This window comes from Balaenoptera ricei, chromosome 9 (assembly GCF_028023285.1).
Source record: "Balaenoptera ricei isolate mBalRic1 chromosome 9, mBalRic1.hap2, whole genome shotgun sequence".
Lineage (NCBI taxonomy): Eukaryota > Metazoa > Chordata > Mammalia > Artiodactyla > Balaenopteridae > Balaenoptera > Balaenoptera ricei.
This window is the reverse complement of record NC_082647.1, coordinates 60018591-60043652: the sequence shown is the minus strand read 5'-3', so window position 1 is coordinate 60043652 and position 25062 is coordinate 60018591. Positions and strand designations below refer to the sequence as shown.

General features: G+C 38.8%; 1 protein-coding gene across 4 annotated transcripts in view; it reads right to left on the bottom strand.

Annotated features, from left to right (window-relative positions):
- DYNC1I1 (dynein cytoplasmic 1 intermediate chain 1) overlaps positions 1 to 25062 on the bottom strand; it is a 342609-nt gene that overhangs the window by 267658 nt on the left and 49889 nt on the right. The window contains exons 4-5 of one of the 4 annotated variants that reach the window (XM_059933890.1): positions 23812 to 23953; positions 8695 to 8754 (exon numbers count right to left, since the gene is read on the bottom strand). In XM_059933890.1, the coding sequence (XP_059789873.1) occupies positions 8695 to 8754; positions 23812 to 23953 (202 nt within the window). The remainder of the gene's footprint in view (positions 1 to 8694; positions 8755 to 23811; positions 23954 to 25062) is intronic. The other 3 variants (XM_059933891.1, XM_059933887.1, XM_059933888.1) reach the window with 3 other exon arrangements.

Below are 25062 nucleotides of genomic sequence, written 5' to 3'. Positions count from 1 at the left end.
TGGGAGAGCCAAGTTCAGGACACTGGACCACCAGAGACCTCCTGGCCCCATGTAATATCAATCGGTGAGAGCTCTCCCAGAGATCTCCGTCTCAACACTAACACCCAGCTCCACTCAACGACCAGCAAGCTCCAGGGCTGGACATCCTATGTCAAACAACTAGCAAGACAGGAACACAACGCCACCCATTAGCAGAGAGGCTGCCTAAAATCATACTAAGTTCACAGACACCCTAAAACACACCACCGGATGTGGTCCTGCCCACCAGAAAGACAAGATCCAGCCGCATCCACCAGAACACAGGCACCAGTCCTCTCCACCAGGAAGTCTACACAACCCAATGAACCAACCCTACCCGCTAGGGGCAGACACCAAAAGCAACAGGAACTATGAACCTGCAGCCCGCAAAAAGGAGACCCAAACCACAATAAGCTGAGCAAAATGAGAAGACAGAGAAATACGCAGCAGATGAAGGAGCAAGGTAAAAACCCACCAGACCAAACAAATGAAGAGGAAATAGGCAGTCTACCTGAAAAAAGAATTCAGAGTAATGATAGTAAAGATGATTCAAAATCTTGGAAATAGAATGGAGAATATAAAAGAAACATTTAACAAGGACCTAGAAAAACTAAAGAGCAAAGAAACAATGATGAACAACACAATAAATGAAATTAAAAATTCTCTAGAAGGAATCAATAGCAGAATGACTAAGGAAGAAGAATGGATAAGTGACTTGGAAGATAAAATAGTGGAAATAACTACCACCGAGCAGAATAAAGAAAAAAGAATGAAGAGAATTGAGGACAGTCTCAGTGACCTCTGGGGCAACATTAAATGCAACAACATTCGAATTATAGGGGTCCTGGAAGAAGAAGAGAAAAAGAAAGGGACTGAGAAAATATTTGAAGAGATTATAGTTGAAAACTTCCCTAATATGGGAAAGGAAATAGTCAATCAAGTCCAGGAAGCACAGAGAGTCCCATACAGTATAAATCCAAGGAGAAACATGCCAAGACACATATTAATCAAACTATCAAAAATTAAATACAAAGAAAAATATTAAAAGCAGCAAAGGCAAAGCAACAAATAACATACAAGGGAATCCCCACAAGGTTAACAGCTGATCTTTCAGCAGAAACTCTGCAAGCCAGAAGGGAGTGGCAGGACATATTTAAAGTGATGAAAAGGAAAAAGCTACAACCAAGATTACTCTACCCAGCAAGGAGCTCATTCAGATTCAATGGAGAAATTAAAACCTTTACAGACAAGCAAAAGCTAAGAGAATTCAGCACCACCAAACCAGCTTTACAACAAATGCTAAAGGAACTTCTCTAGGCAGGAAACACAAGAGAAGGAAAAGACCTACAAAAACGAACCCAAAACAATTAAGAAAATGGTAATAGGAACATACATATCAATACTTACCTTAAATGTAAATGGATTAGATGCTCCAACCAAAAGACACAGACTGGATGAATGGATACAAAAACAAGACCCATATATATGCTGTCTACAAGAGACCCACTTCAGACCTAGAGACACATACAGACTGAAAGTGAGGGGATGGAAAAAGATATTCCATGCAAATGGAAATCAAAAGAAAGCTGGAGCAGCAATTCTCATATCAGATAAAATAGACTTTAAAATAAAGACTATTACAAGAGACAAAGAAGGACACTACATAATAATCAAGGGATCAATCCAAGAAGAAGATATAACAATTGCAAATATTTATGCACCCAAAATAGGAGCACCTCAATACATAAGGCAAATGCTAACAGCCATAAAAGGGAAAATCGACAGTAATACAATCTTAGTAGGGGACTTAAACACCCCACTTTCACCAATGGACAGATCAACCAAAATGAAAATAAATAAGGCAACACAAACTTTAAATGATACATTAAACACGATGGACTTAATTGATATTTTTAGGACATTCCATCCAAAAACAACAGAATACACTTTCTTCTCAAGTGCTCATGGAACATTCTCCAGGATAGGTCATATCTTGGGCCACAAATCAAGCCTTGGTAAATTTAAGAAAATTGAAATCAGACTTCCCTTGTGGCACAATGGTTAAGAATCCACCTGCTAATGCAGGGGACATGGGTTCGAGCCCTGGTCCAGGAAGATTCCACATGCTGCAGAGCAACTAAGTCCGTGCGCCACAACTACTGAGCCTCTGCTACATAGCCCGTGAGCTACAACTACTGAGCCTGCATGCCACAACTACTGAAGCCTGCGCGCCTAGAGCCCATGCTCTGCAACAAGAGAAGCCACTGCAGTGAGAAGCCCACACACTGCAACAAAGAGTAGCCCCTGCTCTCCACAACTAGAGAAAGCTCGCATGCAGCAACGAAGACCCAACACAGCCAAAATTAATTAATTAATTAATTTTTTAAAAAAAGAAAAGAAAATTGAAATCGTATCAAGTATCTTTTGTGACCACAACACTATGAGAATAGATATCAATTACAGGAAAAAAACTGTAAAAAATACAAACATATGGAGGCTAAACAATATGCTACTAAATAACCAAGACATCACTGAAGAAATCAAAGAGGAAATCAAAAAATACCTAGAAACAAATGACAATGAGAACACGACGACCCAAAACCTATGGGATGCAGCAAAAGCAGTTCTAAGAGGGACGTTTATAGCAATACAATCCTACCTCAAGAAGCATGAAAAATCTCAAATAAACAACCTAACCTTACACCTAAAGCAATTAGAGAAAGAAGAACAGGGCTTCCCTGGTGGCGCAGGGGTTGAGAATCTGCCTGCCAATGCAGGGGACACGGGTTCGAGCCCTGGTCTGGGAGGATCCCACATGCCGCGGAGCAACTAAGCCCATGAGCCACAACTACTGAGCCTGCGCGTCTGGAGCCTGTGCTCTGCAACGGGAGAGGCCGCGACAGTGAGAGGCCCGCGCACCGCGATGAAGAGTGGCCCCCGCTCGCCGCAACTGGTGAAAGCCCTCGCACAGAAACGAAGACCCAACACAGCCATAAATAAATTAATTAATTAAAAAAAAAAAAGAAGAAGAAAAAAACCCCAAAGTTAGCAGAAGGAAAGAAATCATAAAGATCAGATCAGAAATAAATGAAAAAGAAATGTAGGAAATGATAGCAAAGATACATAAAACTAAAAGCTGGTTCTTTGAGAAGATAAACAAAATTGATAAACCATCAGCCAGACTCATCAAGAAAAAAAGGGAGAAGACTCAGATCAATAGAATTAGAAATGAAAAAGGAGAAGTAACAACTGACACTGCAGAAATACAAAGGATCATGAGAGATTACTACAAGCAACTGTATGCCAAGAAAATGGACAACCTGGAAGAAATGGACAAATTCTTAGAAAAACACAACCTCCCAAGACTGAACCAGGAACAAACAGAAAATATAAACAGACCAATCACAAGCACTGAAATTGAAACTATGATTATAGATCTTCCAACAAACAAAAGCCCAGGACCAGATGGATTCACAGGTTAATTCTATCAAACATTTAGAGAAGAGCTAACACCTATCCTTCTCAAACTCTTCCAAAATGTAGCAGAGGGAGGAACACTCCCAAACTCATTCTACAAGGTCATCATCACCCTGATACCAAAACCAGACAAAGATGTTACAAAGAAAGAAAACTATAGGCCAATATCACTGATGAACATAGGTGCAAAAATCCTCAACAAAATACTAGCAAACAGAATCCAGCAGCACATTAAAAGGGTCATACACCATGATCAAGTGGAGTTTATCCCAGTAATGCAAGGATTCTTCAATATACGCAAATCAATCAATGTGATACACCATATTAATAAATTGAAGGATAAAAACCATATGATCATCTCAATAGATGCAGGAAAAGCTTGTGACAAAATTCAACACCCATTTATGATAAGAACTCTACAGAAAGTAGGCATAGACAGAACTTACCTCAACATAATAAAAGCCATATACGACAAACCCACAGCCAACATCGTTCTCAATGGTGAAACACTGAAACCATTTCCACTAAGATCAGGAACAAGACAAGGTTGCCCACTCTCACCACTATTATTCAACATAGTTTTGGAAGTTATAGCCACAGCAGTCAGAGATGAAAAAGAAATAAAAGGAATCCAAATCGGAAAAGAAGAAGTAAAACTGTCACCGTTTGCGGATGACATGATACTATACATAGAGAATCCTAAAGATGCTACCAGAAAACTACTGGAGCTAATCAATGAATTTGGTAAAGTAGCAGGATACAAAATTAATTCACAGAAATCTCTGGCATTCCTATACACTAATAATGAAAAATCTGAAAGAGAAATTAAGGAAACACTCCCATTCACCACTGCAACAAAAAGAATAAAATACCTAGGAATAAACCTACCTAAGGAGACAAAAGACCTGTACACAGAAAACTATAAGACCCTGAGGAAAGAAATTAAAGATGATACAAACAGATGGAGAGATATACCATATTCTTGGATTGGAAGAATCAACATTGTGAAAATGACTATACTACCCAAAGCAATCTACAGATTCAATGCAATCCCTATCAAACTACCACTGGCATTTTTCACAGAACTAGAACAAAAAATTTCACAATCTGTATGGAAACACAAAAGACCCCGAATAGCCAAAGCAATCTTGAGAAACAAAAACGGAGCTGGAGAATCAGGCTCCCGGACTTCAGACTATACTACCAAGCTACAGTAATCAAGACATTATGGTACTGACACAAAAACAGAAATATAGATCAATGGAACAGGATAGAAAGCCCAGAGATAAAGCCACACACATATGGTCACCTTATCTTTGATAAAGGAGGCAAGAATATACAATGCAGAAAAGACAGCCTCTTCAATAAGTGGTGCTGAGAAAACTGGACAGCTACATGTAAAAGAATGAAATTAGAACACTCCCTAACACCATACACAAAAGTAAACTCAAAATGGATTAATGACCTAAATGTAAGGCCAGACACTATAAAACTCTTAGAGGAAAACACAGGCAGAACACCCTATGACATAAATCACAGCAAGATTCTTTTTGACCCACCTCCTAGAGTAATGGAAATAAAAACACAAATAAACAAATGGGACCTAATGAAACTTAAAAGCTTTTGCATAGCAAAGGAAACTATAAACAAGATGAAAAGACAACCCTCAGAATGGGAGAAAATATTTGCAAATGAAGCAACTGACAAAGGATTAATCTCCAAAATATACAAGCAGCTCATGCAGCTCAATATCAAAAACACAAACAACCCAATCCAAAAATGTGCAGAAGACCTAAATAGACATTTCCCCAAAGAAGATATGCAGATTTCCAACAAACACATGAAAGAATACTCAACATCACTAATCATTAGAGAAATGCAAATCAAAACTACAATGAGGTATCACCTCACACTGGTCAGAATGGCCATCACCAAAAAATCTACAAACAATAAATGCTGGAGAGGGTGTGAAAAAAAGGGAACCCTCTTGCACTGTTGGTGGGAATGTAAATTGGTACAGCCACTATGGAGAACAGTATGGAGGTTCCTTAAAAAACTAAAAATAGAACTACCATATGACCCAGCAATCCCACTACTGGGCATATACCCTGAGAAAACCATAATTCAAAAAGAGTCATGTACCACAATGTTCACTGCAGCACTATTTACAGTAGCCAGGACATGGAAGCAACCTAAGTGTCCATCAACAGATGAATAGATAAAGAAGATGTGGCACATATATACAATGGAATATTACTCAGCCATAAAAAGAAACAAAATTGAGTTATTTGTAATGAGTTGGTTGGGCCTAGAGCCTGTCATACAGAGTGAAGTAAGTCAGAAAGAGAAAAACAAATACCGTATGGTAACACATATATATGGAATCTAAAAAAAAAAAAAGGGCTTCCTTGGTGGCGCAGTGGTTGAGAGTCTGCCTGCCAATGCAGGGTACACGGGTTCGAGCCCTGGTCGGGGAAGATCCCACATGCCACGGAACGGCTGGGCCCGTGAGCCACAACTACTGAGCCTGCACATCTGGAGCCTGTGCTCCGCAACAAGAGAGGCCACGATAGTGAGAGGCCCGCGCACCATGATGAAGAGTGGCCCCCGCTCGCCGCAACTACGGAAAGCCCTCACGCAGAAACGAAGACCCAACACAGCCAAAAATAAATAAATAAATTAATTAAAAAAAAAAAAAAAAAAAAAAAAAAGGTCCTGAAGAACCTAGGGGCAGGACAGGAATAAAGACGCAGACATAGAGAATGGACTTGAGGACACGGGAGGGGGGAAGGGTAAGCTGGGACGAAGTGAGAGAGTGGCATGGACATATATACCCTACCAAATGTAAAACAGATAGCTAGTGGGAAGCAGCTGCATAGCAAAGGGAGATCAGCTCATGCTTTGTGACTACCTAGAGGGGTGGGATAGGGAAGGTGGGAGGGAGACGCAAGAGGGAGGGGATATGAGGAGATATGTATACATATAGCTGATTCACTTTGTTATACAGCAGCAACTAACACAACAATGTAAAGCAGCTATACTCCAATAAAGATGTTAAAAAAAGAAAAAAAAGGGACTGGATAAACAAACTGTGGTATGTCCATACAATGAACTAGTCAGCAAAAATAAGGAATGAACTGCTGATACACACCTACATGAATGAATCTTGAAATAATTATTCTGAGTAAAAGAAGTCAGTCAAAAGAGTACCTACTGCATGATTTCATTTATATAACATTCTAGGAAATGTAAACTAATGGACAGTGACAGAAGGCAGATCCGTTGTTTGGGGGGTGGAGAGAAGCAGGAGCAAAGACGAAAAAGGCGCAGGAGAAAACTTTTGGGGATGATGAATATGCTTATTATCTTGATTGTGGTGATGATTTCATGAATGTGTATACATCAAAATTTATCAATTTGAATACGTTAAATGTGTGTCGTTCCTTTAATGTTAATCATACTTCAATTAAGCTGTTAAAAATATCAAGTGACAGAGCCAGTTAACCTCATACCAAAGAGGAAGAAGAGGAAATAAAGCTGTCACTAGAAAACTCTTGTTGCCTGAGGTAAACTTCATAAAAAAAACTTCACAGAAAAAAACTTCTTAAAAAAACTGAGTTTTTGCCTGGAAAACAGATATAAATAGGAAAATTCCTAACTGTTCCACACCAGCAAGTGTAATTTACCAATGTCACAATCTGTCTAAAAAATCTGTTAATTTAAATGCATAAGGTAAAGTCTCTGCCAGTTATAGCCTCCATTTTTTTAGAAAAAAACACAATGAAATATTGAAGAACTACACTCTGAAATTCTCCTGACTAGTAACATACTATGTATTCAGGGTTTTTCAGCTTGATTTAAGCCATATTTCTTGGTTATTTAAATAATACAGATGGAAATAAAACATACAATGAACTATATAACTAAATAGCCAAAAATTTAGTAGTGTTAAAAAAAATAGTGTATCAGTTACCTGAAGTGTTAGGATATTTCCTTGGCTTAGCAGTGTTGTGAGTCTGCAGAGAACTTCTGCATACACAAAAGGACACAGGCAGATGGCATTTCACCTAACATACAGAGAGCCCTTCAACCTTGAACGCCTACAGTAGGCACTGACATTGATAGAAACCCACAGATACATGCCCAGGAATCTCGGAAATTCAAAATAAATAATAAATAAATAAACACCCACTTTGGGATTCATTAGGTTGTATTTAGAAAGAAAAAATAATAGCTTCACAAAATACCGTAATAAAATTTTTCACATACTGAGGTACCCAGTGGCGTGTTGGTAAATGTTCAATAACTGGCTTGAGGAAAAGGGAGCAAGCCCTGGTTTGCAGCATTTGCCAATTTTTGTGGTGTAAAGACCCTCACCGTGGCTGGTTTCGAGCGGATCTGAATTCACCAAAGCAAGCTGGAAAGAGAAGCACACAGTCGGTGCTCCTGAGCTTGCGCACAGCTAGGACAAGCACCCCACTGGAAACATCTCAAGTGTGAATATAAGCTAACTCCAACCCTATAAGAGAAATAAACTAAGTTTCTAGGAAATGCCTGTGTGTTTTATTCTTTGTGGATGACTTTTCAATTCTGAAGCTACCTTTTAACATACATTTCCACTTGAAAAAAAATGATCTTTAGGATGCAGGAGACATTACCCATCATCAAATATTTGAGATTTCTTAATACTTCGGCATTCAACAAATCTGCTTTTTCTTTAACAGGAATCTTTATACATTCAAACTTGATTCAAATTAAATGCTAACTGTGAGTCCCCGAAAAAGTGAAAAGGAAAGGAAACAAACAAGATACAACATTTTCATACCGATTTTAGACAAGGATTAACTTCAGGTAACTTGTTAGTCAAGGGGAGGATGGTTAGGATCAAGTTAATAATCTCTGCCCTCACAGAACTTGCGTGCCCCACCTTGAAGCAGAGGCGCGGGGATATGTTTGTAATTTTTGTTTTGGGGGAGGGCTATTTTGCAATAATAGGAATTAAAAGGGGAGATCAAAAGCCATCTTTGAGAAACTTTCTTCAAAGCATAACTTCATAAGGAAAACTAGCAGAAGGAAATAAACTTATCGAACTGGAAATTCAACAAAGAGGGAAAAAGCAAGAGCAACAACAGCTCCAGCATTTCAACACAACTGTAGCAATGAAATAATAAAAGGAGTAACAAAAGAGCAGACATATACCCAAGTTCTGAGTCTGACTGCAGCTGGAGCACTGAGGGGTCTGTGTCCCACTGCAGGGTCCTAATAGTGCAGCACAAAGGAAAAAAGAACACAGAGAATTAACAAAAGGGGAGGGAAACAAACCAAACCAAACCATGTCATTCATCAAGGCAATGGCATATACAATGTATACACAGAACAACTCCCCACTTTGTCACCCCGGCAACCCCCAGGAGCCAGGAAGACCCCGTGAATATCAAGTGACAAGAGCAAGTGAGGAACTGTCCTTTCCTTTGAACAACTGTTTGATACTGGAAGCTATGGCTGTTTTCATGGAAGGAAGCCCAGAGCTAAATGTTCAAATATTCATCCACTCACACACACCCTTTTTGCTTTTGTTTCATTCTACACTGGAGCCTGATTGATTTCAGCATGTAAACTGCTTCATGTATACCCCAGAGCCCAGTCACACCTGGGACCAACAAGCATCTCCCATGCAATGATGAGAATCAAATGCAAGGGTACGAATGGGCCACAGCAGGAGCATCTGGGGAAGTCTGGCCAGGTAGAACACGACTGCAGAACCAAGAGAATAACTGGCTTCCTCGGGTCAGTTACTGCAAATACAACGCATTGGATTTCGAGGCTCATGGGTATTTTGTTGGTTTTTATTTATATATTACACCAAGATGGTGACCAGCAATAATATCATTTGTCTCTAAAGATGCCAGGGATATCTTACACCTTCTAAATACTTCACAAGAGATAGCACAAGGTATCAGTAGTTACCAAGGTTACCAACGGTTATCAATTTCCCTTGTTATTTCTCCATCACATAAAAGGAGATAAGTAGCTCTTCCATGAACAGAGTGCACACAAGGACCTTTCTCAGGCAGGACCTTTAAATTCCCTGCACGTTAAGTAATTACAGGTGAGTCAGGCATAAAGGTACCTGGTAGACAACCGATGGACAGTAGGGACTTTGGGGTCAGGCATCTGAGACTCAAATTGTGCCTCTGGGACTTACCAGCTGTGTGACACTGGGCATGTTGCTTAAGTTCGCAACCCCTGCACCCTTTTACTTGCTGAGTGTGGCCCACAGACCAGGAGCATCAGCACCTCAGGGAGTTTGTTGGAAATGCCAAGACTCAGGTCTCACCCGGACTCACTGACTCCACACTACAGTTTAATAAGGCCCCAGGTGATGTGATTTGTGGGCACCTTGAAGTTTGAGAAGCCCTGCTCAGTTTCCTTGTCTGTAAGGGTTTACCATGACTTATGAGACAATTCATGACCTGGCTTGCAGCTATCTTCCCAATTTATCTCTAAGTGCTGCCCCCCTCCCTCACTGTGTCTTCCCTGATGTTCTTCCCCCAAAGAGCTGTGTGGCTCATGCCTTTGCTTGTTTCTGTCTTTTGGCTCAAATGTCACCTGCCCAAAGAGGCTTTCCTTCTCTCACCACCCTACCCCAAGCAACACTACCTTGTCACTCTTCATCCCGTTCTCTTATCCTGCTTTACTTTCTTCATAAAGTATCTTTACCTATGATTTTATTATACATCAGTTTATTTATGACTGTTTGTTGTTTAACTCTGGACTTAAGCCTCATAATGACAGGAGCAGCTATATCTCTACATTATAGGGATACAGGCCTAGACCCACGCCTGGCATGCATGTTTATATAATAACAGTATTAGTTGAATGAATGGATGGATGGATGGACTGTCTCTCTCTGGATTTCTATAGGGACTACATGCAACTATACCTATAAAATACAAAGTAATTATCTGATAAACAGTAGCTGCTCTTACTATACCACATCCACTATAACTACTCCCAATGTTTCTTTGAGTCAGTGCCCCACGTATGTAAAGATCCCACCTAAGCTCCTCCTGCAGAAGTATCGGAATGCAGTTTCATAGCTTTCCTTATTAGTTCTGGTCGTGCCCTTGTCCTCTTACCTAAATGCACTGAAAGATGACAGCTAAAGTGAGAACACAAATTGGCCCTTGTTTCTTAGACCAGTGCTTCTCAAACTTTAATGCACAGATATCTGGGAACATTGTTAAAAATGCAGATTCTGATTTAGTAGGTCTGGGGTGGCCTGAGATTCTACATTTCTAACAGCTCCAAGGGGTGCAGATGCTGCTGGTCTGTGGACCACACTTCAAGTAGCAAGGTCTGGACTTAGATCATTAGTTTTCAAATTCTCACATGGGTCAGAATAACCTGGAGGGACTGTTAAAATACAGATGCTGATCCTCTACCCCAGGAATTTTGATTTCAGTAGCTCTGGGGTGGGGCCTGAGAATTTGTTTTTCTAACAAGTTCCCAGGTAATGCTAACAGCTGACCCTGGAACCACCTTTAGAGAATGACGGGGCTAGACTATTGCTTCCATTAGTCAGCAGGCAGAAAGCATCTCTGGTCCTCAAATACATCAGTACCTAAACCAGTGATTAACTCAAGACTGGCCTAAGGCCCAGGCCATTTTCAAACCAATTAAATCAGAATGTCTCAGGTGGGACCCAGGCATCTGGATTTTTTAAAACTCTCCAGGTGATTCTCATGTGCAGCCAGCGGTGAAAACTACTGCTCTGCACTCATTCTCTGTCCAAGGAAAGCAACTCTCCCTGGCTCTGCACGCTGATTCCATCACCTCCTTTCAAATCGGGGAAGTAACCGAATCCATTACAGTGATTCACCCTTGCTGTTCACGTATCGCTGGGGATCAAACCTTTTATCTTTATGGATATTTCTTTGGCTATAGACAGAGGAGCAGCCTCTGGCTCTGGATGACTGTGAGAAGCATTCCCTCATAAGGAATGCGTTCAGCTCCTTTGCCCTCAGGTTTCTGATGGGACAACTCTTATGGGCCTTTTTTTCGTTCCTCCTAGGCAGGTGAAGAATGTGGCAGCTCCCAGGTGGTCACAGCTATTCTGTTATTTATCCGACAGCTCACCTGAACTCACTGTATCCTTAAAGAAGTAAAAACGATGATTCTCTCAGAATCACTCACTTTAGAAGTCCACAGATTAGCAGTGTGGAGTTTGCATTTTACTCAGCCAGAACAACAAAGGAGGTCTATGGCACTAATCCACAACAGTCCCGCCCTCCACCCCAGTCACACATGTGTTACTCAGTAAAAGAAATCATAGTCATTGCCATTAACGAGCGGTGTGGTAAGGAGTCAAGCCGAGGGTGCTATCAAGTGTGCTAATTTTTTCTTCTCATTTTTCCCATTATTATCTGTGGAGTGGTCAGACTTACACAGAATGCACTTTTTCTTTGAAAAGGAACTTAAAGTCAGTACACTGAATAAACAATGTGTTTCCGAGGGTAGCCTAGGAATGTGTATTAAACGTTTGCTGAATTCCTTCTGTGCAAACTTGCAGAAAAACTTCCCTGTAGATAGCAGCACCTTGGAGAGGGCCTCACCTCAGCCTAGGGGTCTTGGCTTGTGTTCTGGGCTCAGCTCCACTGTGTGTCATCAGGAAAGTCTGCTGTCCTTAGCAAAAGGAGGGTGCAGGCCTAGAGGCCCTTTAGGGTTCTTTTCTGCCTGATATGTTAAAATGTCAGATGACTATTAAACTGCCTTTCTGCTTTCTCTTCTCCAGCTGGAATACTTTTCTTTAACCAACTCACATAGTTCTAACTTTTTAACCATCTTATCATCAACTTAGTGTATCACTGAAAGTACAATGATGGTTTCCCCACAGCTTCTTGGACAGTTTGAAATCTTGCCAGGTAGTTTATTTTTTAAATGAAAGAAGTAGTAAAATTGTAAGTAAATATATGTGAACTTAATATATTATCACAAAATATTTTCATATAGAAATCACCCTGTTTACTATAGTAATTAGTTCTAGTTATCAGTCCTCTCTGGAATGGACCAATCAATGCATGCAGGGACAGAATATTTTTATAAAAATATTCATTTAACTGTTCAATAAATTCCTATTAAGAGCCTAATATGTAAAGTACTGTGCTAGAGGATTAAAAGAACCCCTAAGGAAACTGCAACTCTTATGTGGAGATAAAACATATAAACAGTTTAGCAGAACAAGGCAGAAAGTAAAACAAGCCATGTAAGCACCACAGGTATGCTGTGGGACATGGGACTTGCACTTAAGAATCTTACATTTTAGTAAAGGAATGAGACCTGTGAATCTTTATACCTAATGATATGCATACTGATAATATATATAAGGAAAAAAGTAGTTCTAATCACTTGCCCAGGGCCTGGCAAAGTTTAAAGTTTCAATCAATGTTAGCTGAAAAAAATAAGTAAATGCCATAGGAAAGATCAATACTAATGATAGCTATAATTTCCTTTCAGTGAGTGTTTATTCTGTGCCAGCCAGCCAGGCACTGGACTATACTTTCATTATCCTTTGGAAGCCAGAGCAGGGAGACACCTTCCCTCTTGAAAAGATCAGAGATTCCATTCGACCTGGTTTTTGAAAGATGGAGCAGGATTGGGACATAACAAACTCATTTTTCATCAGTGCCTTGTTTATTTTAGGCAGCTGAGTTAGTCTACTAGTTCTAATAAGACTTCTAGATCTAGTAAGTTGTATTTTAGATGCCAATTTACCAATTTGTCATGAGAACAATAACTGCCAGGCAGAGCAATTATACAAGCCTGACAAAGTCTTCTCCCCTTGAAGACCAGCTTCCTGGGAAGCCAGACAACTTTAGCAGCATCTTTAGAATTAGAACAAGTGAAGCCGAACGTTTAACTATTACGGCTTCTCCCTGTCCTACGCCCGTGTCCACATTTTTCAGCAAGACTAGACATACCTCCCTCACTGCTGCCAGAGCCTCCATTTTCCCTAATTTCTTGGGATGACCAACAGAACCTGTTTTGATGAATGTAATCTTTCTTTAATTCTGTCAATTAGATTTTGTTCAGTGTTCCTGTCTGGGAAACCATCTTGGTTTTGCTTGCTTATTTTTAAGAGTTGTACTTGTCTGCTCTCATCAATTGTAGGTTGATTTCTTAGGTTAGCTCTCTGAGGGCCCAACGGAGGATGTCTTTCATATGGAACCTGCAATTTGCACAGATCCTGAATAACCCAATAATTCCTTACCTAATCTGGCATCATCATGGCTCTATGGTCCCATGGTTGGATTGGCAGTTCTGGACACACCGTTTAAGGTCACATTTACTAACTTTGTTTCAAAATTCTAGGTACAGAAGCTTCCCACACCATGGAAAATAATCATTCACCTATTTGATCCTAAACATGCCAAACAATGTAGGCTCTGGCATCTCATCTAAAAAGGCCTACCATGTAACAGTTAGTTTATAATTTGGGGAAAATTTGTTTTTCAATATTTCTTTAAAAAAAAAAAAGAATAAGCAAAATGCCAAAATTCTTCAAACTCGCAGTGACCTATTAAAAGACTAACAGAACTTTATATTTTAAACCTTTTAACAATTCATCACTATCCAGCTTCTTAATAAAATTCTCCCTACATTGGCCCAATTTTATTTGCTCAGTTTCAGTTTATTAGATAGAGGGAAGTGAAAATTCAAACAAAACAAACAAAACAAAACAATCCCTGGCCCTCTGCTGAAAGTATAACTTAGGAGTAAAAGACATGATGTCTGTTTTGTGTAACCTTGTTCTCTGATGAGTGGTTAATTTCTTCCTGTCCAGCAGCAAGTTAGTGGTTTCCATTCTTCTTTGCATCTTTTTTAGACTCCAGAGTAGACAGCCTTAATATTCTTCCCTTAAAGAATATCTTTGCTCTTACCTTTTTTTTGGTTTTGGTTATAAGAAAGAGATGTCTGATAAATACTTGGAAGGCAGTAGTAAAGAATTGTCATTTGTAATGCTAGTATTCAGTGCCGCTGAGGCACTCTCATATACTGCTGGTGGCATTTTAAATTAGTACAGTTCTTTGGGAAAGCAATATGCCAATATGGAGCAAGAATCATAAACACAGAATTACTCCAGGACTCGTTTCACTTCCAGGAACTCAGCCTACGGAAATAAAATAACACAAGCAATAATAACAAAAATGATGATGATAACAATGACCTCCAAATTATCAAATCCCAAGGCTAATTCTTCTTTCTCAGCCTTGACCTCTATGATTCTGGTGACTATTGGCTCCTTCATAGCATGTTATTTCTTTTAGTTTTCCTGACCCTAAAAATCTTGTTTCTTTTCCTCCTCTCTCACTGTAACTTTGGAAGGGTCCTTATTCTGTCCATCCCCGTAAAGACAGACATTCCCCAACCAGGGTTATTTCTTCTCCCCTCACCTCTATACTCTAACTGTAGGTGATCCCAAAGATGTCCACGTATCTTCAGCAAAAAGTAACCCCAACGTCCTCATCACCCTTGAACTCCAAGTCCCACCTTTTCACGTGCTTTTTGGACATATCCATCTGTAACACCAAAGCCATTTCACCTTTCCTTGTCTCATCTGTCTTTCCTTTCCTTCTCTATCGCCACAGTCCTCATTCAGACCTTCGGTCCTTTTTATCAGACCAATGGTTCCCCCAAACTCGTCTGCAAATCTTGAAAGCATTATAAAAATGCAGTGGCCCAGATCTCAACTCAGACCTGTGCCCTAGGTATCTGTGTTTTTAATAAGCTGCCAAGTAAATTCAATAGATAGCCACCAGATATGGAAGCCAGGAATCTGAACTATCTCCAAGGCCATACTTGCCCCCCAGACTCTGATCTCTTTTCATACTGCCTCCTTCACATGCATTCTACACCTCATACTCTTCCTTCCTCCACCATTTTCCTTTGTTTTTGCCTCTCCCATTATCTGGAATGTCCTTTCTCCCACCTCTACTTGTCCAAAGCATAGGCACTATTTAAGGCCCAGCTCAAATGCCTTGCTCTCTAAACATATTTGTCCTCAATAACCTCATTCACAAATAACTTGTCTCTCTATGGGACAATAACGGAGAAATGCCTGCACCTCTTATTTCAGTTCTCTTTGCCAACCTACAACCCACTTGACTTCAATAGGAGCCCTGCATCACGCTTTAAGGCCAAGTCTGAAGATGGTCTAAAGGATGTAATAAGCACTGTTACAAAGCCCAAGGGCCTCAGCATGAAGACAAACACACTGTTAGTCCTACCCTACCTTTTTGCCCTGATCCCAGTAATTGGACTTCTGCCTTGTTTCTATGAGAAATCCTTGCCTTGTACCTCAGTCCTCTAACCACTGCCAATGGTTCCCCTTGAGTAAAGTCCACCTTCCAGCAACTAGCCCAGCAATCTTGAACTACCTTGCTATTACCTGGGTCCTTATCTCTCCACTCATCCTGCACCCATCCTATTGTTTTTTGCAAGCTGTGCAAGCGTGCACACGCATGCACACAAACACACACATCAATAAACATTTACCAAGTACCTAATATGTGTCAAGACTCTAGGTAAGGTAGTAATGAATCAAAAGCACTTGTCTCACAAGAATATACAAGTTAATTGTAGATGATCTGGGAATAATGCTTTATGACATTATTGCTCATCTCTATGAGTACAAATATTTAAGAGCTGTAACTACATAGAAACATTTCCTTAGATGGCTTCAAATTAAATATGTCAATTTACTGGAAGTGGGATCTTTAGAAGTAAGAAGAATTCCTCCATCTTTGTATTCCTTGCAGGTCTAGCATTTATTGTGTGTCGTACAATAAATTCTCAACTATTTATTGAATGAATGTGATGAATGAATGAACAAATGAATGGTCTTTACCTGCCTTTTCTGCAGATGGGTGTGAATTGTGAGGGCAAGCTGATTCCCAAAGAAACAGTTTTTATTTTCTTTATTAAAAAATGAGAGAATAAATCAGGGCATGTCTGCCTAACTCCCTTCATCTCTACCAAGCCACTTACACAGAACTCAGTCTTGTATGGCATGATGTCACCACATGGTGCCAGGAGAATTTTCAGGCTCACTTCCCCACTGAAGAAGGACAGCCTATCTTGAAAATGCTGACCTCAGTGCATGAATGGATAAAGAAGCTGTGGTATGCACACATATATATAATGAAATATTATTCAACCATAAAAAATGAGGAAATCCTACTGTTTGTGACAACATGGATGGACCTTGAAGACATTATGGTAATTGAAATAAGTCAGACAGAAAAAGACAAAACTGTATAATCTCAGTGATATGTGGAATCCAAGAAAACCAAACAAACTCATAGAAAAAGAGATCACACTTGTGGTTACTAGAGGCAAAGGGTGGGGGAGCGGGAATTAGATGAAGGGGGTCAAAAGGTACAAACTTCCAGTTATAAGGTAAATAAGTACGAGGGCTGTAACATACAACGTGATGATTAAAGCTAACACTGCTGTATGATATACAGGAAAGTTGCTAAGACAGTAAATCCTAAGAGTTCTCATTGCAAGGTGAAAATGCTTTTTCTTTTTTCTTTTTTTCTTTCTTTTCTTTTTATTGTATCCATATGAGAAGATGGGTGTTAGCTGAACCTATCGTGCTAATCATTACACAATACACGTAGATCAAACCATCATGCTGTGCACCTTAAACAGTGATGTATGTCAATCTTTTTTACATAAAACTGAAAAGAATGCTGATCATAATGCTAGTTTGTGCTGAGAATGAAAAGAAGTCCAGCTACCTTCTCTACCAGTTGAACTTAGCAACTTTTGTTAGTCCCTGAAGCAACCACCTTGGAGCTCAAATTTTCATCTTCTTCTTTTCTCTTTAAGGTGGAGAGACCTCTCGAGGGCAGAATACCGAGCTCCTCTGAGTCACAGTTTTTCTGGACTCTTGTTCACATGTCTCCTCTGTCAAACAAATCACTAGTCACTCATCAGATAAAGAAAACAGTTTGGGCCGATGTGAGCATAGTGCCAAACAGAAAATCTCCAGTCAATGTCATCCCCAAATTCTTTTTCTAAGAGCCATTTCCAAAAGTAATACAGTGAATAATAAGGACATTTTAAAATCCATCACATCACTCAATCTGTCAGAATCATTAACGTGATGTCAATTAATTAAGAATGACATTTAAATAATGAGTTAATGTTTTACTTCCCAGCCTCAATGATCTCCTTACTTTGGTCTGGCAATGACAATGATAAAGATTTTTTCCAGTGTCAGGAGTGAAATTGGAACAGTGCAATACACACTTATACCAGGCTCTTTTTAAAAAGCCTCTTTCTTCATTTACTGTGTGAGAATCTTCCCTCTGTTGGCTAAAGCCCTAACATGGAGCTCTGATACGGGCCACACTAAGCCATACAGGGAGTCCATCTGAGCTGGGTTCAAAAAGAAATGCAAGACTTCCCATCACAGAGCAAGGATGTGTTTTCCCCAGATCTTACACAGAGGACCTGCTGTCAAGCAAGCAGTCTCTCTAGAAGAAATCTCAGCAACCCCTTGCTAAAAATAGATGTTTACCCTATAACTATAACCATATGGGTATATACAGGACTCTCTGCCTGAGACACAGTGACAGGATATCAACAATTTTTAACCAATCAGTCTATGTGCTACACAAAGAGAAAACCCTACAGTGTACACTTTATTTTAATTTCCAAAGAGACTGACTTTTAATCAGCCTCGAATCAGTGATTTCAGTCTCCCTGAAGTCCAATTATCTGGTAGCATCCTGTCAACTTCTCTTTACATAATGATCATTTAAGGAATTCTGGATGCACAAAATCTTAACAGTCATTAAATTTCCCCCAAGGTTTTGCATTATTGAATTGTACTTTTTTACCTCTATTAAAACCTCCTTACAGTCTTCCCTTTAGCTTCTGATTCATCAGAGCACCTTAAAAGATAGTGATGTTTTCACCAAAAAGAGTTAAAAATCCTTTGAGGTTCATGTAGTGCCAGAGAATCCTATGGAGTCCAATTGTGGATGAATTTAAAAGTCCTGAGGATTTTCTGTCGGGCATTAAGCCCACGTGGTCCCTGAGCACATTTTCCTCTCCTCAAATTACAAGAAAAAAGTGGTGACCAGGTACAGCCAGCACAAGTTGACCATGAATAAATTATTCTAATTTCCTTATTTGTGAGTTCAGAGTTCACTAGGCAGTAAGTAGATCGGGGAAAGGCAGAGTTTATCAAATACCTGAATTTTACCCAAAGTATTTTGTCAACATGATACTTAATATTAACTATATGGAGACCTAATGTTCAAACTGGACAGGAGAGGATCTGCAGACATCCGTCCCAGTTCTGATCTGGAGTACACATGAAGCTGGAAGCCTGAAAGACCTCTAATCCACTCTGTACCTTTGTTCTCCTGTTAAGTGTTTCAGAAGACATTTCTTCTGTTGCTGCATCTAAGGTCCCCTTGGGAGGGGCTTCACCTCTCTAGAGAAAATCTATGGATATAAGCGTTTTGGTTAATAGGTGCTGATAGCTGGGAAGACAGGCATCAATTTTAAATATAATGGGATTATGTTGGGAGCAACTGGGGAAATTTGAAGATGGTATAGATACTAGATAAGATGAAAATGTACTGAAATGGAAAAATAGAGATACCTGAATAGAAAAGCAAGTTCAACAGTTTGTACAGTATGATATCATTTATCATATATATGATGACATATATATTGTATGAAAGAATATACACTAAGGCATTAAGAGTGCTAATGCATATTCTCTGTAGGAATACGATTTTTTTCTATTTTTACTTGTCTATATTTTCTAATTGTATAAAATGAACTGATATTGTTTCTATAATAATAAGAGATTATTAAAAATAAAATGCGGGGGTACTTGAGTGTCCTTGATTGATTGGAAAGTAGAACTTAGTGATGGTGTTAAGGCTATAGAGGGTCCAAAAGGAAGATAGAAATCAACTGTATTACTATCCGTCCACCCCATGCCACTTGTCACAAAAGACAAGCATGAATAATCTTCCCTATGACTATTTTTTTAAGGATGTTACGGGATGGGTGTTATTGTAACAAGAGATTGCACAATACGTTATCACAATGAGACATATTTTATCTTTGAAATCATTGTGAAAGTCTTCCTCTTGAATCAGGTTTGGGACAGTGTGTAGCCTGTACTCTGGTATACAGTAAACTTTATGATGTCAATACTCTCCCAGTTTCCACAGGCCAGTGCAGCCTCTAATTTAGTTTTGTCACTGAGACGCCTAAGGAATCTCAGCCAAACATGAGAAGAGCCCTAGTGCAAAGTCCTTTGTGAGCCATCCATGTGAATAAGAATAAATGTGGGCTGAATGATTATCACTTAGATTCATTTCTGGTTGAATATCTGAAGGTTAGGGACTAAGGGCTGGGCTAAATCAAAGTACGAAAAAAATAACAGTAATAGCTAAAACTCACATATACTTAATATATGCCAGACTCCTTTCCAAGTGCTTAACAGATATTAATTTGTTTAATCACAGTAACCTTACGGAGTAGGTTGTGTATCACTTACATCGACTGTCGTTAGAGCTGATGTAGGGTTGAGGTATAGATTGTGGAAACTTGTATCAACCTGCCCAGGTTCAAACCTAGCACTGTAGCTATGTCCTGTATGAGCTTGAGAAAATTACTTATTCTCTCTGTGTCTCAGTGCCCTGATCTGTAAAAAGCAGGAGGATACTTGATTCATTCAACAAACATTTAATGAATACCTACTATATGGATACAACCGCAAATATCACTTACTCCCTGCTCTCAAGGACCTGTCATTCCCTGAGGAAGAGAGATATGTATTCAACTAACCATAAGTCATTCTTGTTTGAGAGCTATAAAGTGCTACTGCTTCACTCTCATGTATAAAGGATGTAAGCTGTTGGTTTGAAATTAATATTCTTTATCATATTGAGGAAAACATTTCTATTCCTAGTTTACTAAGTTTTAAAATATGGGACGAGATGTTTAAATTTTGCAAGTACCATTTCAGAATACACTGCAATATTTACTTTTCCCTCTTTGATCTTTTCATAGGCTGAAGTATGGTAACATATTTTCCTATACTAAAATATCCTTGAATTATTTAATCAATCCCAATTTTTGAGTCAATATCCCAAGCATAACATTGTATCCTTTTAATATTGTGTTGGATTCCAGTTGCAAATAGTATGTTTAGGATTTTTTTATCTACATTTATTTGTAAAACTAGTCTTTCAAATTTTTTATTAATAAATTGATTTTTTTGAAACCCAAGAGCTTGTTCTTTTGTCCAGTATATTTAAATGAGCAATGATTAATTGGTTCTACAAGAACTAATTAAGAGAAAGAGAAAAGTACCACAAATGTAAGTTGCAAATGAGAAGCAGGCCATAACAACAGAAGCAGAAACTGGAACACAAATAATGACACTGTAAGTTTAAAAATTAAATCACACTAGTATAATTGAAAAATTATTAAATATATCTACTCTATTCACTCAATTTAGAAAATTTACTTAACTGCTCTTAAAAATCAATAAAAGAAAATTTTGTTATACTTGATTTTTTAAAGTACTATTTTAACCTTTTCTTTATAATAGGGTACATTAAGTATGCCCATTTCCAAATTAACCACTTACAGGGCTTTTATAAGAAATGTTTCCCAATTTTGGCTCTGTAAAGAAAATTGTAGTTTTGCTTTGAAATGTTGGCAAATGAATGACAGAATTTATGTGCCCCTTTAGGTAGGACCAGATATGTTGATTTGACTCCTAAGTTATCTTCTGAAAGATGTTCCATTTTTCAAAAGGTTCAAATTCTACACAAATATGCAAATTTATGACTATAGAGTTACATTCTTAGGAATTACCAAGTTTTTTCTCAGCCTCATGTTTTATGAAGTGTTAGAGTTAATAGTAACTGTTTTCAAAAGATGTTTCTTCTACAGAAAAAGACATTCCAAGTGGAATTTTAAAAACTGAAATATAACATTCTTCTGAAATTTAACTCTCATATATATTTCATGGAAGCAAGAACATAAATTTGAGTGGAATGTTCCTAAGTTCAAAACAAGGGCAAGATTTACTAAGCTATTCCTAATGCCTTCTCCTCAAGCCAATTTTATGCTTAGTTTTTCTGAAAATCATCATTTCCTCAATGCCAGTTTCCTTGCATTTCTATGAAACCTGCACTTAGCAAGGGAGATACTCATTGACTTCTAGCTGCCTACTCTTGCCAGAATGTTCCTATAAAGAACTGAAGCTAGTTGGAGTTTGTGTGGGGTAGGAGTAGTAGACAGCGCCTCTTCCAAAGTGATTAAGTTTAAAAATCATGTAAGAAGGGGAAAGAAATGAAGTGATGTTCTCTCAGAAGGAATAACTGCTGCCGTCCCCAGAGTGCTAACAGCACAGGTCAGCTTTCTCTAGAAGTTTTCAAAAGGGCTCATCAACTATGAAGTCAGTAATAGTATTTAATGCTGCCAACTGCACCCCTTGACACTAAGCATCACTGACACAACACCATCGTTGTACAGAAACAGGCAAATAAATTAACTTAATGACAGGCCAACGACCCCCTAAGGAATGTGATTATATTGTGCCTGCTCTTGTATAAATGTTAGATGGTACATGCTGTGTTATTACTACTTTTGTTCCCCCTCAAAGACCTTTTGAAGTGTTCAAAGCAAAAGATGAGAGAAGACGTGTGCTACCCCAAATCACAAAGGCGATTTACTAACATAAACCAGCCTGGTGCCCACAAAAGCCTCTACTTTCACTTTTCTCAAATTGAAAGCAGTGTCCACTGGTTTCAAAAGGCCCTATCAAAACAAAACACTCAAGTCTGAAACACACCAACAGGCAGATATTGGTGAGATCAATTCAGTCTTACACGCTGGTTTCAGAAAGCAAAAAAAAAACAGGCCTACAGCACAGGCTAATACTATTCTCATTTCCATAGTTTACCAAAACTGCCTACGCTTTTCTGGAAACAATGGACTTTCAGAACATAATGCTTGTGATAATGTGTTAAGTTAACAGAGAAAAATGCAAAATTGTATACCTCTCCTCCAGGAACATATATGGTAGCAAGAAATGTACACAGGTAGACAAGGATTGAGAGGTACATTGACAAGGCAAAGGCTGATTTCTCAGAATGGTGGTGTTGTGGATGATTGTTTCTTTTATTTGAAATTTTATTAAAGTATTTCATGATTTTTAAAAAATTAAGAGTCAAAGAGAGAGATCACAAATTGTCAGCAAGATCTAGCCCACAACTACTTTTAACAAAGTCATTAACAGTTAACATTTAGGAGACTGTTGCATAAATACTTTAATTTTTAGCTTCTCATGAAAAATTGAAAGATGCGGAAAAACTGGGTCCATGTTCCCACCTGAGCTCAACCAGCCTGAGCTGTGAGGAGACATCTGACCTTTATAAAGGGAGTGCTTGCTAACCAGCTGCCACGGGCCCCCACTCCCCCCTCATCTCTATCACTGGCCTATAGGCAACCGCACGTGGGAATCCTGCTGAAGGCACCTGGATTAAGAAAGTTTCCATGACTCCATGCATATTAATGAGCCTTCTGCTTTCTCTCGTTACATCTTTATATTTTGGATGTCCCCTCAGTGGTCAAATTAGAGAATGTCTATATCCGCTTTGAGAAGCTAATTACATAATCTTGGAATATACCTAGTGTAATAAAAATTTGGCAATTGACAAAAACAGAGCAGTCAATCCTGATGATTATAATAATTAGTAATAATAATAAAAACACTTTGGGGACCCAGTTCTCAATTTAATCAACTCTATTAAGCAAATAAACAAGACTTTTGAAAAATTAAATTTAGGGTTAGAACATCTCAGCGTTCTAGTCGCAAAGATTCTCATGGAAACCAAAACCAAAGTTGAATAAGAAGAAGTTGGATATATATTCCATTTGTCTTTGGTCCTTCCCTGCTTTCTTTTAGGCCTAAGCTAATGGATATGTTTGTGTTTGTCAAACAAGATACATGGTGCTAAATTAGCCCATTCATGGAAGGATAATATATGTTTATCATTTCTAGGGTTCAAATTCAACGCTATGCCACCAAAAATAGCAAGCCACCATAAATGTAAACATAAAATGACTGATACGTTGAAGATGCATGCACATTTAACAGCGTACAACAGAATGATGTGGTTTTTCAGGCCTTTTTTTTGGTGGTGGGGGGGGGCTTGTATTATTGACACCCCACCATGGCCTTTGTAAAGGGAAAATTCTTACCTTGTCAATGGTCCCAGGTCGCCTGAGTCTTGGCTTCCAGCTTCACTGGGAGTGCTCACTGATTTCGAGGAGGGAGACATAGGGGTTGGGACTAAATAATGAAAATAACAGGTATCCCATGTTAAAAAATGCAGCGACTGCACTGGGGAAGAGCAGCGTCAGACAAATCAAAACAAATGGGCCCAAATTAAAGTGGTCGTATGGCCAGGAGAGATTGAGATGGGATAAGGAAAAAAAAACAAAAAAGGAAAGAAAAGAAAAGGAAGAAAGTCAAGTGAATTTTTCATATTTTGGAAATTAAAATTTGAAATGAATTTAGACAGAATTAACTTAGGGATTCTAAGGCCATGTCCACCTTAACAAAGTAAAATGGAGAATCAAAACAGTTATCCAGATAATTCAAGTCAAATCTCTCTCTAGCATGAACTATCCAGATAATTCTAATTCTCCACTTTATTTTGTTAGTATAGATGTGACCTATTAAAAAATAAAATGAGGTGTCTATAAAACTTTAAAAGATTATAAAATAAGCGATTCTGAATAATTTTAAATGGTCACGGGGAGTCAGAAAAGGCTGTTGTATGTCTGCATTTGGAGGGAAATCTATTGTCCATGGCGTATAAACTGCATTTGCTGTGAGAGACTAAGTGACAGATAGAGAAAGGGTAAATGTTGAACCTGGTAATTTAAAAATCTCTTTCAAAACAAAGCAAAATGCCAGGCTGCTTTATTTGTACACTTAATTAATAGTTTCATCCCATTGTAATGTTTACTGTGTTTGTGAATTGTGTTCCTTTGCTTCTGGCAGCTCTAGAAAGCACTGCCATGTGCACATAAGTAAACTGCCATTCTGCAGACAGGAGAAGCAAGTTCAAAGATCAAGGTCAGGGCAGGCTGAAAGTCTGAGAGCAGGGATAATAAAAGAAAAAAACTAAAGGAAGTGCAAATGTATTTTTTTTCTCTATCCTTCAGGTACAAGCCAAATGTCCTTCAGATAGAAGCTGCACCAAATAGCCAAGGTGGCTCCAGGCCAGATGAGAACGGGTTCTCAATATCACACATGCCAAAGAAGCCATATGGGCAGAAAGAAACTTCAATACATAGTGTAGATTCCCATTTGGTTTCAATCATGTGCAATTTCCTTTTATTTATTTAATAAGGTAAAGGGTTTAACTATTTTGTCCAAATCCTATAACACAATGGCAGATCTGTCAAGTAACTAGGAATTTTCATGTGGTTCTACAATTAATT